Source organism: Buceros rhinoceros, unplaced genomic scaffold, assembly GCF_000710305.1.
Source record: "Buceros rhinoceros silvestris isolate BGI_N320 unplaced genomic scaffold, ASM71030v1 scaffold23419, whole genome shotgun sequence".
Taxonomy (NCBI): Eukaryota; Metazoa; Chordata; class Aves; order Bucerotiformes; family Bucerotidae; genus Buceros; species Buceros rhinoceros.
In genome coordinates this window covers 402-15,701 of record NW_010432406.1, presented here as the reverse complement: position 1 = coordinate 15,701, position 15,300 = coordinate 402, and the positions used below count along the sequence as shown (strand labels likewise).

Here is a 15,300-nt window from a genome sequence, read left to right as displayed (position 1 = left end):
GCAGGAAGCATCCTGTTCTCCTGCAGCAGAGAAGAGCTGGAGGCTGTAAAAGAATTGTGCTGGGAGCTGAAGTGCCAATGAAGAGCGACCTCAAAAGCTTCGGTCAATCTTAAGATAGTTTTGGCTCAGCTTAGGTGTTTTGAGCTGCTGCAGTTCGTTATGGTGGCATTTGTGGGAGCTGTTGTTCAGGTGGACATGTAAGACCAGAAGATTTGGTGGCCCTTTTTTTTTTTTCCTTAACTAAATATTCTCTTAGTTTCAAGAGCAGCAAAGTAAATGAGCCCTTTTTGATAAGGTTTGGTGCCCTGCTTGACTGCTGAGCTGCCTCCCACCGAGGGAGTTCTGGGAGCGGAGAGCCTGAGGCAGTCAGCCAAGGGGCTGGAGCCAGGGTGGGGAGCGCTCGATGCCTCTTCCAGCTGCCTCTCCCTCCATAGCAGCACTGGGTTGCTTGAGTTTTCAGTAGCCTCAAGACTTCTGTGGCTGCTGGGCACAAACCCCGTTATGGGGGAGGACAAGAAATGGGCAGCAGAGATGGAGTCTCAGATCTGTGGTTTCTTTAGGAGGTGGGGTGAGGAAATTTACTGCTCTGTGCAGCGGCTTCCAGCCGCTGGGCTCAGGCTGCCTGGTGAGACACTTGCCTGTGTCCCTCTGAAGTCTGGAGGGTCACAGCGAATTTTGTTTGTTTGGAGCACAGAGGTCCACCTGAAGTTCCTGATTGCTCCCAAAGGCCTCATGTCAGTGTTAAGGGTGAAGCCATGCTGGAGGTAGGGAAGGGGAGGTGGTGTGGCGAGGTGGAAGTGAGCGCTGGTTGCAGAGATGGCTCTGTGAATTCCCTCTGAAGCAGCACGCTGTGCTGCAACTGGTGCTTGAGCTTGCTGGGGTGGTAAGAGCTGCTGTGGTTTCATCCTCTGGAAGAGAAACTGGGGCCTGTGAGATGGTGGAACTGGCTGAAAGAGGGCTAAGGGAGTTTTGAGTCAAACCATTTGACATTGTATTAGATGAAAAAAACCTGGAGAAAATGCTTATTTTGGGAATGTTTTATTAGCATGAGCTGTTGTCTTTCTTGCACTTCTGTCTTGATATTAGCGACATCATTAATTACCTCACTTAAGAATGTTGCAGAACCCCTGGTTCTGACATGTAGAGGCCACCTTTAAACACTGTTGGAATTGTTCAACTTACGTGTCATTGCTGCTGCCTTGGTGAGGCAGAACTAGAACTGTATCAGATCTTGCAGCTCCTCGCCCTCTGTCCCCCCACTCCAGGAATTACTGTGTGACAATTTAATTTGCTTTTCAGGAGAATGAGATCAAGTTGTTAACTGCAGAAATTGAGCATCTGAAGAACTTTGGCTGCTTGGGAGTCTCCCCGAGTTTGGAAGGGTTGCGAGACGAAAACGCAAAGCTTAAGTATCGGTTGAATTTCCTTCAAAAGGTAAGGGAAAAAAGGGTTAGTGCTGCAGCACACGGGCTTTGCTCTCAGGAAGAGGCGCTAGATAAGTGATGTCACTTTGTTACAGCTACTGATGTGTGACGGTGTGCTCAGTCTGCGTTCTGATGCCTTAACTGTTGGTGGCACATCAGGTATTTCTTGATCCCTTAAACAGAAACCTGCTTTATGAGAAGTGTCAGTGTTTAATAAGCCCCCACCCACCATCAGGTCTCAGCTGGGTGTGTCGTGGGCTGCCCAGCTGAGCTCTCTGCCCGCATCACTGACTAAGATGTGAGGGGTAACGCAGCCCCACATTCAGGGGAGGGGCTTGTGCAGGCAGGTTCAAAGGGAGAAGCAGCTCTCGAATACATGATTTTTGTGTTGTGTCTGTTGCTCCTGTGCCTAGAGGTGTCAGCCAGATCTGTCAGCCGTGATCAGCCAGGCAGCCAAGGAAAAAACCGGGATGTAGCAGCTCCTCAGATGTTGTGAATTTAGCTCTCTGGATTTTGTTTTTTCAGAGCCTTCAAGAAGAAAGAAGTAAAACAGGAAAAAGCATGATTAATATCAACAGCTGTCTCCAGGAGATCTTTGGAGCTGCTATCCAGGCTGCCTACCCAGATTTAGAAAACCCTCCACTGGTGGTGATGCCAAGTCAGCAGTCCAAGTTTGGGGATTACCAGTGTAACAGCGCCATGGGCATAACGCAGGTAAACCTGGAGAAAAAAGGGGGCTGTTGACTGTTGGAAGCGAAGTGATAGCACGGTGAGAGCTGCAGTACTGGTTCTGTTTAAGGCTCATTGCAGGCCTCTGGGCTGAGAATTCAGTGAGTATCTAACGGCATTTTAGCATTGGCTGTCACAGAGTAGATCTTTAAATCACCATTCAGATGACTGGTGTGAGAGTTTCTTGTGTGTCACACAGGAAAACTGCTCAGTTTGTGGGATCTAAATCCAGTCAGGGTTCAAGTGCTGTGTTGAGTTACTAATGATAGGCAATTAACTAGCGATTAGTGAGCTGTATGTTTAGAACTAATATCAGCGAAACTGTAAATCACAATTCTGGACAGTTACAGAATGTTCACGAACACCCACAACTCTCTACGTGCTCCTCTGTAACGCCAGGGAAGTACAGTGTCCCCACACGCATTTGCAGAGTTCTGTGCACGCAGAGCAGGTGGGTTGTCTTCAGGAGCACAGGTTCCCCTTGTTGCGCACAACTCCCGTTGGTGTGGCCACTGCAGTGTACGAATGCCCATGAATGCCCTTGGCAGTGAGAAGGGGCCCAGGCGCTCCCTGTCCCCCATCCCGACCTGGGCTGGTGAGCTCCAGCACAGGCCACCTGCAGCACCTCATGGCACAGGTCCTTGCTGGGCCTGCGCAGAGGCTGGGGGGTGTGTGAAGCACCTTCTCCCCATGTGCAACCAGGTGTAAACTGCTCAGGCACCATCCCTCTTGCTTTTGAGTGCGCTGTTCCAGTTTTTGTGCTCCTCTTCCAGTCTTACTGGCTGACATTATCTAAACATTTGCTGAGGGTTGGCTCTGTGGGCATCCCCACATCTGTGGCTGGTGGCATCTGTATTTTCTTTTAACAGAGTGAAAGTCAGGAAGCATGAGGGGTTTCAGGCAACTGTAAGAATGGTTCCACCTCACAGAGCACCTGCTAAGAGCGTGCGAAGGGAGGAGTGGGGTTTCTAACCCGGCTAGTATGACAGTTACTTTGAGTGATAGCATTGCTGCTTGCTGGAGGATATAACTGGCCAAAGAGCACCCAGAGTAAGAGACACTCCAGGAGTTGCTTGGTGCACTGGGGCTGTGCTGAGGTAAAAGTAGGAGGTGGGACAGAAGGAAGGTTATGATCTCTGGCTTTGGTGCTGAAGCACCCAGGCTCTCGAGCATTGATGCCTCTGAGTGAACAGGTGAACTCTTTGTAACTACAGATCTTTTCTTTCATAATCTCAACAGAAGGAACTTGTTTAAAGCATTCTGTTGTCAGTTCACCTTTATTAATCTATTGGACTGGTAATTTTGACATTGAACTTGCACTGACAGGCATGGGAGTCTACTCTCCCAGGTTGTCATCTGCAGCCGCTCTGCCTCTTGTCCTGCTCGACCCCTGGGTGGCATCGATACGTGCCAGCCAGCAGGCTCTTGGGCTGCGGTGCCAAGGCGGAAACAGCCCTCACCAGTATGTGTCGTCTTCCTTGGTCTCGTTAGTGTGTTGTGACTGGGCTCCAGCCAGAGGAGCACCCTGGGTGACTGCACTGACATGGCCTTTCAGAGCTTTGCCGTTCTTCTGACCGCTGCTTTACCCCAATTAAGTCGCGGTTGGATTCTCCAGCAGTCCTGGCTTCTCAGTGTCGACGTTGTTCGCATAACTCCATGTCTGAACAGTCCCCTTCAAGCCAGGGTTTCGAGTTCCAGATTGTCAGCTGTCCTTGTGAATAAGAGTTCCTGCCACTGGGCTTGGCAGCGCTCACGCACGCAGCGTGCTCAGAGCATATCAGTGCAGCAGAGCCAGGGATGCAGTGCAGTCATTTCCATGGGAGAGCAGCACGTTATGAACTGTCCGTTGACCCAGGTTTTAGGGAATTGACTGTGGTACATGCCTCCTGTAGAGCCTTGCTCCCCAGGGTGTCCCCAGCAGAGCTGGTACACCGGTCACCGCGGCTGCCAGAGGAGGAGGAAATGCCCAGGCAGCACTGGTACGTGCCAGGCAGCCACCTCTCCCTGCAACGCGCTGATGTGGAAACAGCCCTCACAAACGCATATTGTTTTCTTGGGAGCTTGTTAGCATATTAATGCCTGGGGTTTGAGCCAGGAGCTCTGCTGGCTCCTTAGAGTAATAGGACTACGGTGACTGTTTCTGGAAGGGTTCACATAACACACCTGTAATCTGGTACAATGGGCCTGCAGTCTGCCTTCGCGTTTATTTTCCCAGTAGTTTGCACTTTGAGTAGCATTAAAGACTATAGAGGTTTTCTTTTCTTGCCCATTCTAAGCTTTTACATCTTGTAAGGATCCTGGTATGATCAAGTGATGACAGGTTGAGCGGGCAGCTGACGCTGAAGTGGAAGTCCCATTTTGCAGCAGACTGCAAGGTAGGAAATACAAGCAGTAGGGAAGTAAATCCTGAGCTGACAGAGGGATAAGTGTGCTTTGTGGCCTTGATGGGTGTGAGTGATAGATTGTTTTCAAACACATCACGGTAAGAATGGAAAATCAGGTGCTGACATTTTTGTGTGTTGCAGGGGATGGGTTGGGCTAGCTCACAGAATACTCCTGAAAGGGTGTTTTTGTAAGATTATGTGAGAAGGTGCTTTGGGAACAGAGAGAGAAATTGGACTAGATGATCTTTGAAGGTCCCTTCCAGGCCAAACCATTCTGATGCTATCATTGTATGTGAACTGCATCGTGTTGAGTTCCTCATGGGGCCGTTTATGCCTGGAGGGAAAGGGAGAGCTACTTCACCAGCAGGTTTTCTTACACTCTTTGAAGAAAATTGGGCAGTGTTAGGATTATCTTTGGTTGCTTGGGTTGTTGTGTTTTATTTGTTTATTCATTCATTTAAGTTTGAGTCTAAGGTAGGACTGAAAGCAGTTTGCTTTGGTTGCTTTTAATCATAGATCCACAGACGTGCTCTGAAACCATACTCAGCACCTATTGCAGGCACAGTTCAAAATGTCAGACCTGAATGTTGGCAGAGCCGAGGATACCCGCAAGACTGAACAACAGGATTTTGAAGTGGTGTGAAGGACTGTGCCAACAGTTGATTCCTAAAGAGTTTGTCCCTTTTACCAGCTTAGCGAAATACACATTTGCCAAACCACTGAACAGGTGTGGAGAAAAAGCCGGAAGATCTTCTTCTGACTCAGGGACTACCCTCCCATTGCCCGTAGCAGAAAGGCATGAAGGTGCTGGTCTGGTTAGACTTCTGCCATGTAGAGAGAGCTGATTAACCTGTAGAATCTGCTAGGCTGTTCTTTGCGTGTGTCTCTGGGAGCTCCAGGATCGTGAAGCTCTTTCAGGGCACATTATCTACCCTTTCTGTTTCACTCTGTAGAACGTTTTGGAGGATTGAATTTTACTTGACCTCGTGTTTCAGATTCTGCTCAAAACCAAGGAACAGAAGGTTAGCCCGAGAGAAATTGCTGAGAAAATAGCAGAAAATATCCCTGCCAACGAGTGCATTGAGAAGGTTGAGATTGCTGGTCCTGGTAAGAGAGTTTCACGTTACACACTTCATACGTTCTAAAGCTGACAGACTTCACACTGGGTGATGACCAGGGAAGCTGGGTTGAGTTCAGCTCTTCTGTGATCTAACACCACAGTTAGAGGGTGAATTAGCTTCTGTCTTGGCAAGCTTTCTACCCCTCAGACTTGTGCAGCAGCAGAAAATCTACCTCTGTATAGAATGGGCAAGTGCAACCCTGAGTCCTTTAATGAGCAATTTTTTCCATTGATCCTTAAGGGACCAGCTTTTTCCGCTCGAATGTTGCTGATGAGTATCAGGCTGCAGTAATTAAATCACAGCAAAAATCGATATGCCCTTCTTGCTTTTGTGGTGGGAGGACCTTGTCCTCTCTGCACAGGGATGCTGGAGTAGCATGGAGGTTATTAACTGCTGCATCTTGTTTTGTCCCTGTGAACCAGGAAGAAATACAAGGGCTCACATTCCTTAGGGCTTCAGCATAAACACAATAATCACGTGGCACAGCTCTTCGAGTGCTTGAGCAGAAGCTCAGTCATTAGCTCTGAGAAGCAGGAGAAGTAAAAACAGTCATCCCACAAGCATGGATTATCCCAGGTGAAACTGTATGTATTAGGATACTAAATTTACAAAAGGGAGACACAGCAGGATTTGGTTTTGCATTCTGCAGACACTGGCAAGTTTATTTTCTCATTAAAAGTTGTTTTTATAAATTCACCTCTGAGTGACAGTGTGCAAAAAGGAGTTGAGTCCGTGGACTAGCTCGCGGTGTCTACCTCCTGCAGTAAAGGCTGTGGTAGCGTGAGACAGACTCTCATAACTAGGAACAGAAATTGTCTTCTAGCCACAGCTTTGTTGTCCTGTTGCTGAAAAATCAGTTTGTTTTGTCAGTCTGTCTTAATATGCTCTTGTCCTGGATGTGAGGAAACAGAAATCCAAGGGAGGAGGAAATAAAAAAATAGTGGTTCAAGGTGCGTCTGCAGCCGCAGCACTTATGGCTGGTTTTCTCCTCTGAAGGTTTTATCAATGTCCACTTGAGAAAGGATTTTGTGTCGAAGCAGCTGAGCAGTTTATTGATGAACGGAGTTCAACCCCCGGCTGTCGGCAAGAGGAAAAAGGTACAGCAGTAAGCACGCGGGCATCCTGCTCCCGCAGAGGTGAAACGTGCTGCTCTGCAGGGAGCTTTGACATTCGCCCCCGAAGTGGTTTGCTGAGCAGATGTCCATGTTGCAGCAGAGAAATGGGATGGGCCTGGGGGCCGTGGAGCAGGCTGCGTGTACCTGGAGTGGACTCTGGTGGGTGAGGGGCGCGGAGGTAATGACTGCTGCCTTTCGCTCATTCTTCCCTGTGGTTCTGTGCCTAAGGTGGTGGTGGATTTTTCATCCCCTAACATTGCAAAGGAGATGCACGTTGGCCACCTGCGCTCTACCATCATTGGGGAAAGTATGTCCCGACTGTTCGAATTCGCAGGTTATGATGTGTTGAGGTGAGAGGCCATTTTTTGGGGTGTGGTGGGCTGGTTTGGAGAAATGTACCTGTCTCTGTGCTTTGGTCTGTCTTGGTCTTTGTTTATAAGCACATAGCAAATAGCCTTTGATGAGTTAGGAATCAAGATGGGCAGCAGCTTCACTGCGGTGAAACTGGGGGTCTGGCCTGGCTTTGCTTTCTGATATTATGCGTGTTTCTTCTTTTAGAATATACATTTTTAAAATGAGTGTGCTTTAAAGCATATGTTTGAGAAATCATCATTATTGTGCTCTTTGATTGCTTCAAGGTTAAACCATCTGGGAGACTGGGGCACCCAGTTTGGAATGCTCATCGCTCACCTCCAAGACAAGTTTCCAGATTACCTAACGGTTTCTCCTCCCATTGGGGATCTCCAGGCTTTTTACAAGGTATTTGTAGCAAATATGATATTTATGCCAACATATGAAAAGCAAGACTGAGGACATTTGCAACTCGCAGCGTAGTTTTGGAGAAACAAAAGAACTGAATCACTGTTAACAGATGATGGTTGCAGTGACCTGCCACTGGGTGATGAACTGCGGTATCTGGTACCGACTTGTCGTCTGGGTCATGCTCAGAGGACTCTGAGCCCGCTGCTCTGTATTTTGAGATGGGTGTGCCTGGAGAGCCTGCTGCAAATGTTAGCTAGTTTCAGAGGAGGAAGTGGTGCGTTTTCACCTGCTGTTTTATCACAGGAATCCAAGAGGAGGTTTGACACAGAGGAGGAATTTAAGAAGCGTGCCTACCAATGTGTGGTGCTGCTGCAGAGCAAAAACCCGGACTTCATCAAAGCGTGGAAGCTCATCTGTGACGTGTCGCGGAAAGGTGACTTTGCCAGATTCGGAAACATGTCTTCGCAGCAGAACAGCGTGGCTTTCCTCACCTCCATGTCCAGTCCCTAGTTTTCTTCTGAAAATCACTGCCACACTGCTATGGGAAGCTTAAAGGAAAAAGCTGTTAGAACCAGAGTACTGGGCTGTCTGTGAGGCTTTTGACTATCTTCTGTCTCCTGAGTCCTAGTCTGAGTCTCGGTCTGATGGCTTGACCAAGAGATGGGAAATGCCTTTAAGGACTTGCTGTGCCCAGTGGTGAATATATGCCAGTAATTCCATATATATACCAGTAGTGTGTGCCTTTAATTGAAGTATTTTGTTCTCGTTCCCTTCTCCAGAGTTCCAGAAAATCTACAGCTGCTTGGACATCACACTCATAGAGAGAGGGGAATCATTTTACCACGACATGATGAAAGACATCGTAAAAGAATTTGAAGATAAAGGTGAGACTTTGGTTGTGGAGACAGGAATTCTACAACTGTGAGGATGAGCGAAGCTTAGAACCGATAGTTTTGAAGCTGCGCGTTCCCCACCCTTGCTCTTTTATTCAGCCACATTTCCTGGGTGGATCTTTGGTGGATTTTCCTCCCCCAGAAGCATTAGCAGAATTGATTCGTGAATGTTTCACTGCAGAAAACTTGACTCTTTCTTGCTGACACCAAAAGCCAGTTGTCTGCGGTATTTGTAGGCAATAGTGTGAGGTACCTCTGGAGATTTTGTATCCTTAGTAAATAGTCAAGAAGTGATATATGAGAGATATGACAGACTTTGGGACTGTATGGGAACTTCTTCCAAGAAGCCTCTGTGAAGTCAGTGGCAGTTTTAGATCGTGCTGACTTTGAGACTGGCAAGAGGCCAAATGGAGTGTAATGAGTCCCTGGTTTTACGTGTCCCTGTCTGGATTTGGCAGTTGTTGTGTCTCACCATCTGAAATGACTGGTCTTATCTCTAAAAGTCCTTGTGCTGAGTCCTTATTGCATCTCCCTAGAGTTTCTTTTGCCTTCAAGGCCAGACTCTTGTGGCTGTAAAGGTGGGTCTGGATGCCAGCAACAGGAATTTCTAAATCTAGTGAGGTCTTTGCTGGTAAGGCCAGATGTGTACAGGTCCACTTCCTCGTGCATAGTCTTGAGTTGTGGAGGTGCAGTACAGAATGTGGTTGGTTTGACAAGGGAGTGCTCCTTTAGGTTTTTCCATGTTTTGAGCCATTGATGATTTGGTGATGTGAGCACGTGGCCTTTTCTTCCTGGCAGCATCCAAGAAGGGAAGCGTTCCTGCCTGTGCTGGCCCACCAGTCTCCCTGTGTGACACATCACAGAATGTTCCCATTGCTTTTCTAGGGTTTGTCCAGGTTGATGATGGCCGGAAGATCGTGTTTGTCCCAGGTTTCCCTGTCCCGTTGACGATCATGAAATCGGATGGAGGTTACACCTACGACACCTCCGACTTGGCTGCTCTGAAACACAGGCTGTGTGAAGAGAAGGCCGATATCCTTATTTACGTTGTCGATAGCGGCCAGGTGAGCATGGCAACCTCTGCCGTCCCTGCTGGTACAGGTCACCGGGAAGTCTGTCAATGACAGGTGCAGTAACACGGGTAGAACATAGGGGTTTTAGTGTGCTTGGTGATTTACTCTTATCGTTATTGGGGTGATGGTGAATCTAGTTTGATGGCTGGTGGGCTCCATGAAGAGCCCCTAGAACTGATTGATTAGGGCGAGACCTAGTTACCACTGGAGGTGTATGAAGCCTGAATCTCAGTAGATGAATCTGGAGTGAGATTTGTGCTGCTTATACTTGGGTCTGAGAAGACGCAGGCTGTGAGCTCTATATCTGAGCACTGATGGGAATTTGCCAGCTGCTGCTTCTGGAAGCCAGGAAACCTTCAAAAGCTTGAACTTTAAGAAGTGGGTTTTGGCTGTTGGAGCTAGAAACATTTTAAGTCTCCTTGTGAAAGCAGCATTGGGAAGGAGATAAAGCTGGGAAGAAAACTGTACCCTGGAGTGTGGGCTGAGAACCAGTTGTTGGTATTTGTTCCTTGCAGTCGGTGCATTTACAAACAGTGTTTGCAGCTGGACAGATGATGGGCTGGTATGATCCCAAAGTAACCAGAATAGCCCATGCTGCTTTTGGAGTGGTGCTGGGAGAAGACAAGTAAGTCTTTGGATATAGTTCTTCCTCTGTGTGCTCTGAAGAGGGTGTTTGAGTGGATGCAAAGGACTTTCTCGTCTTTGTTGACAAGGATGCATGTGTCATGCCAAGGGAGAAAAAAGCACCACATCCCATGCTGTTGACTCCTAACTGTGTCATTTCAGTGTGCGTCATGGTCCTTGATCCACATAGTCACTGGTGCTGTGGTCAGGTTCCCTCTCGGGCCTGGCTGGGGGAGGGGCACTGGGAATGGCTGGTGGGAGTGCAGTGGAAGCTGACGCCAATACTGGGAGGTGGCAATGGTAAAGGCCATGATTTCCATCATTTTCTACCTGTCTCATGGTAGATGAAATGAAAACTGCAAAAAGAACCTCTTGTGTCCTGGTCTGCAAGCCGGGCCCTTGTGCTCCGGAGTTGTTCTTGTGCCTCCGTGACGGCACGGTGAAGCCAGTGCCTTGACGGTCACACGCATTGCAGACTGGGTGGGTTTGCTGTAGGTTTGTTACAAAATCAAAGGTGACTTGCTGGACTGGGCAGGGGTTGGGCAGTGGTTTTGTGTCCTGCCTGATGTCTGGAACTGGGATAGTTCTGGCTGTTGGAGCCTTCCCAGTTGCCCCTCCTGGCCCCGCCATGGGTGTTCTGTCAGTTCTGTAGCTGTCTGCGTGGTCATTTCTTCAATATGGACTGCAGGCTTGTGCTTTTTAATTGATTGTAAGGTGTGAGCAGTGGAAACCCCTGCGAGAAGTTGTGGTGCATGTCCTGGATCTGCCTGGGCACACGTGGCACCCCGGCAGAGGATGAAGAGTGTTGCCTCTTCTGCAGGTGATCATTTTGGCTGTGTGTTTGCAGGAAGAAGTTCAAAACCCGTTCAGGGGATACAGTGCGTCTTATAGATCTGCTGGAGGAAGGGCTGAAACGAGCTATGGACAAGCTGAAAGACAAGGAACGGGACAAGGTAGTTGTCACAGATTGCTTATCTTCCTGAGAACTGCCTGGATTTGTTCACAGACTTTTGATTTCCTCATTCTGGGTGTGAGCTGAGAGTATGGACACTGCCAGACTGCCCAGGAGATGCTGAGGGTCATGTGTGATGATCTGACAGGAGTGGAGCAGAGTGCTGTCATGGTGAAAGGAACATCCCTTAGCACATAGCAGTGAGGACATGCGAGCTGCAGGCAGCATGCTGGCCTCTGGCTGCACTGTAGAGCTTTATGAGGATGGGAGAGGAGAGCTGGGCCCACAGGTACCGGTCTCCCCAGTGTGATGGCACCAGCTGTGACTCCCCCAGGGTGCAGAAGGTGGTGGCAGAATATAAAGTTGGAGCCTAAGCTCTGCTGAGCTAGCAGTGACTTCTGGTGGTAGATGGCTGGGGATCTGCAGGGGGCTTTGGAGCTTCACCCTTTCCCTTGGAGGCTGTGGCTGAGTTTGCTGGAATCTCTTTGCTTAATGAGATTTCAGTCTGTCCTTCCTCTTGATGGCCTGGAGAGAGCTGGGCAGTGTGGGACATGGGATGGAACAGAAGGACCAAACTGCGAGGACTGTGAGAGGCAGCGGAGTTGGGAAGTGCAGCTCCTTGGTGCTCGGCAGCGTAGGGTGAAAGTGAAAGGTCCGTTTTGAAGCAGGAACACGAGGAAGCACAGGAAAAACACCTTGAAAATCTCTCAAGGGCTCCTGAGAGTCAGTCACAAAGTGCTGTGCCATGCTGACAGGGCCCTGTTCCGCCCGAGGGGGTTCTGTGAGTGCTTGGACTGTCCAAAATGTTCTGTCAGGGCAGGAGGGCCACATGTTTGTTATGTGCATCCGTGGTTTGTAAGACACAGGAGCGCATTATGAGCATCTAACCCGTATGGCAGACACCTGGGACACGGGGTCCTGTGGGCCTTCAGAAGCAGAGGGAGCAGCCTTGGCCTGGGTGGGTTTGTGAAGCCAGCGCAGTGTTCCTCCCCTTGACTGTTACCGCTTTGGGACTGCAACAGGTCCTCACGGCAGAGGAGCTGAAGGCTGCCCAGACGTCAGTCGCTTTCGGATGCATCAAGTATGCAGATCTCTCCCACAACAGACTGAACGATTACGTGTTCTCCTTTGACAAGATGCTGGACGACCGAGGAAACACAGCTGCGTACTTGCTGTACGCCTTCACCCGCATCAGGTGGGTTGGCCATGCAGGGAGCTGCTTGGAGCTGGCCAGTGGTGCTCCCTGCACCTTCATCGCAAGGGGAGATGTGGGGAAAGGGGTGACTTAGCTGCCTTGGTGCTGTTGGGGGTAGCTGGTAAGAGAAGCCAGCTACACCGGTTTGGGCTGTAGGCCAGATTTGTCATTGGAAATTGTGTCCTCTGCTACCCTGCACAGGGCTCCGCTGTGCAACTCTCATCCCAGGCTTGTAGCTGCTGGGGAGGAACTGTGGGAGTTCTGGTAATTCTGCTGAGGTGTCTGAAAGGGGTGAGCCTGTGTTCCAGCAGCTGCTCACCCCAGGTGTTGCCAAACCCCTAGCCCTGGTTTGCTTGGCAGCATCAGCTGTCCTTGCCCACGCATGTGCACAGAGCCCGTCCCTCTTGTTCCCCTGCTGTGCCCTGCTGGGTCGTTCCAAGGGCAGCAGATCCCTGGACGTTCGCAGGGCTGGCTGTGCTCTTCTGGCCTGGTTACCCAGGGCTGGGCCAGTGAGGAGAACGGCAGGTGGCTGCTGCTAGCCCGGGGACAGGCCAGGCAGGTGACCAGCTGGGGCAGGCTGAGCAGCGAGACCCTCACCAGCAGACGGTGTTTTGGATCATTTCAGGGCTATTGCTCGCCTGGCCAATATCGACGAGCAGATGCTGCGGAAGGCAGCCCAGGAGGAGGTGCTCGTCCTCGACCACGAGAAGGAGTGGAAGCTGGGCAAGTGCATCCTCAGGTTCCCTGAGATCCTGCAGAAGATTCTGGAGGACTTGCTGTTGCACACGCTCTGTGACTACCTTTATGAGCTGGCCACCACCTTCACTGAGTTCTACGACAACTGCTACTGCGTTGAGAAGGACAGGCAGAGTGGTGAGTGTTGGCCTCGGGCTGCCACATGTGCCCGTGTCACATTCCAAGGGACAGGCAATCTGCAGGTGTCTCCCTCTGCTGGGAAAACTGTTGTCACACTACTGCTGCTGCAGAGCAAGTGTGGTCCATGTGGGAGGATGAAGGGGGCTGGCACAGCCTGTGTCCTCACCTGCCTGTGAGCAGGAGGGTTGAGAGCCAGGCTCCTGGAAACACCCGCCAGGCTGGTCAGTCTGCCTGGCTCAGGGAGAAGGGACTCGGTGTGCCCAGCCCCAGGTCCAGGCCGTGGGTGGGTGGGATTCCCCTGGGGAAGGGGGTGTCGGTTGTCCTGAGCAGCTGCTCCAGCTCCCACATTGTTCTGCAGGCCAGATCGTGAAGGTGAACATGTGGAGGCTGCTGCTGTGCGAAGCCACTGCCACCGTCATGGCCAAAGGATTTGACATCCTGGGGATTAAGCCTGTGCAGAGGATGTAGCTGTGCCCTGGGGGGTGACAATAAAGGGACTAAACAAGTGGAGGTGCCTGTGGCTGTGTCTGTTGGGGTGGGATTGCGGCAGGGGAAGATGCTGTAGGGCAGTAGCACCCCCTTAGGAGAGAAAGGAAGGAAAGAAGGGCAAGGAAGGGAAGAAGGAAAGAAAGGAGAGGTGGAGGGAGGAAGCAAAGCAAGAAAGGGAGAGAACAGGAGCATGGCTTTAGAAGCCACAGGTACAGAGACAGGTGAGAGAGGCTGTGGACACAGCTCAGAGCAATTCTTCGTGCAGGAACCAAACCCCACAGGCTCATGCTGCTCTGCTGCAGTCTGCAGAGTTTAAGGACTGAGAACTCAGAACACCCAAGAGCACCTCCAGGAAACCCTTCAAGCACAGTACAGTCACCCACACTCCCTGAGCCAGCCTTACTGTGATGACTCCCACCATCCTCTACCTTCTTTGCCAGGTGTGAGCAGGTCACCCAGCTTTTGAAGTAGTCTCCGGCATCCCTCCACAGAGCTCTAGAAGGAGCGCAGCAGTCTCAGCCCAGCAGAGCGAGGGCCTGGTGCTGGTCTCGTGGAAGTTGTGAGGGAGCTGACTGAGGCAAGTTGGGTATCTGCAAAAGACATGGAATGTCACACTGAAGGACTGAACTTCAGGTAGATGTGGAACAACGCACACTTCCCAGGACTGTGTAGTCCAGGTTGTGGGTGTTTCACCTCGAGCAAACACACACCCGCACCATGCTCTGTGCAAGGGCCTGTACCAGCCTGAAGAAGAGGCACGCGCAGGACCGCAGAGCTGCGCGCTGTGGGAGCTCGTCAGCTGCCGGCAGTGCTGGGGTAGGCGGCAGGCAGGCAGCAGTTTACCTGGCGCAGCACGAAGCCCAGGGGAGGAGCAGGTCGATTAACCACATTCCCTCAGAGGCAGACGCACGGGAAACGCCGTTCCCCGCAGCAGCGATGTTCTGAATCCCTGCGGAGCCGGCAAGCCCCTTCGCTGGGTGCGCGTCGATCTCAAGGAACCGCAGGACTGACTGCAAGGCAGTGGGCCGTGGCTCCTGCCTGCGCTTTGGGATTTGGTGGAAGCTCTGCTGAGCGAGGTGAAGAAACGGGGCTTTGCTACCCTTGGGGAGTAGGTGTTGCGCTTGATTTAGGTGCTCACTGACATACAACGTGTGTTCATGTACCCACAAATACATAGATACATACGAAAGATACACCTGTATTATCTGATGTCCCAGGTTCTTTCCCGGGGGCAGGGCTCGGCTGTGATAGCAAGACAGGGCTGAGCACCTCGCGCACATGGCTCTGACAGTTCGAGCAGCCCACGCCTGTGCCCGTACATGCTCATGATGGTTGGCTGAACAACGCCCACAACCACAGCCAGACAACAGCGTGACAGCCATACGTGCTGGGTGCTTCACCAGCTGCCCAAGCCACCTGTGCGTGCTACCTGTCCATCACCTGCGCCTGCGCCATGGCCATGCCCTCCCTCCTCCCAGAGCTGGGCCGAGGCCAGACCCCTCGGTCCCCCACCATGGAGCCAGGGAGCAGCAGGGGCCAGGGCGCCGAGCACCGTACCGTGGGGGAGGGCTGGGCAGCGCCTCAGCAGCCAGGACCCTGTCCCACTGTACCTGAGGGAGACGCAGGACAGGCCTGGGATGGCAGCGGTGACCAGCCGACTCTC

The 15,300-nt window shown here is 51.1% G+C and overlaps 1 protein-coding gene across 1 annotated transcript; it reads left to right on the top strand.

Moving 5' to 3' along the window:
* Window positions 1–1,299: 1,299 nt before the first annotated feature.
* RARS (arginyl-tRNA synthetase) lies at window positions 1,300–13,656 on the top strand (the record flags this gene model as incomplete). The annotated part of the gene is made up of 14 exons (XM_010143774.1): window positions 1,300–1,434; window positions 1,950–2,138; window positions 5,533–5,644; window positions 6,655–6,755; window positions 7,002–7,123; window positions 7,412–7,532; window positions 7,839–7,968; window positions 8,315–8,419; window positions 9,314–9,492; window positions 10,017–10,126; window positions 10,973–11,078; window positions 12,100–12,272; window positions 12,898–13,145; window positions 13,507–13,656. Coding segments are annotated over 14 exons (1,941 nt in total), but the record flags the coding sequence as incomplete, so codon positions are not given.
* Between the last annotated feature and the right edge of the window lie 1,644 nt (window positions 13,657–15,300).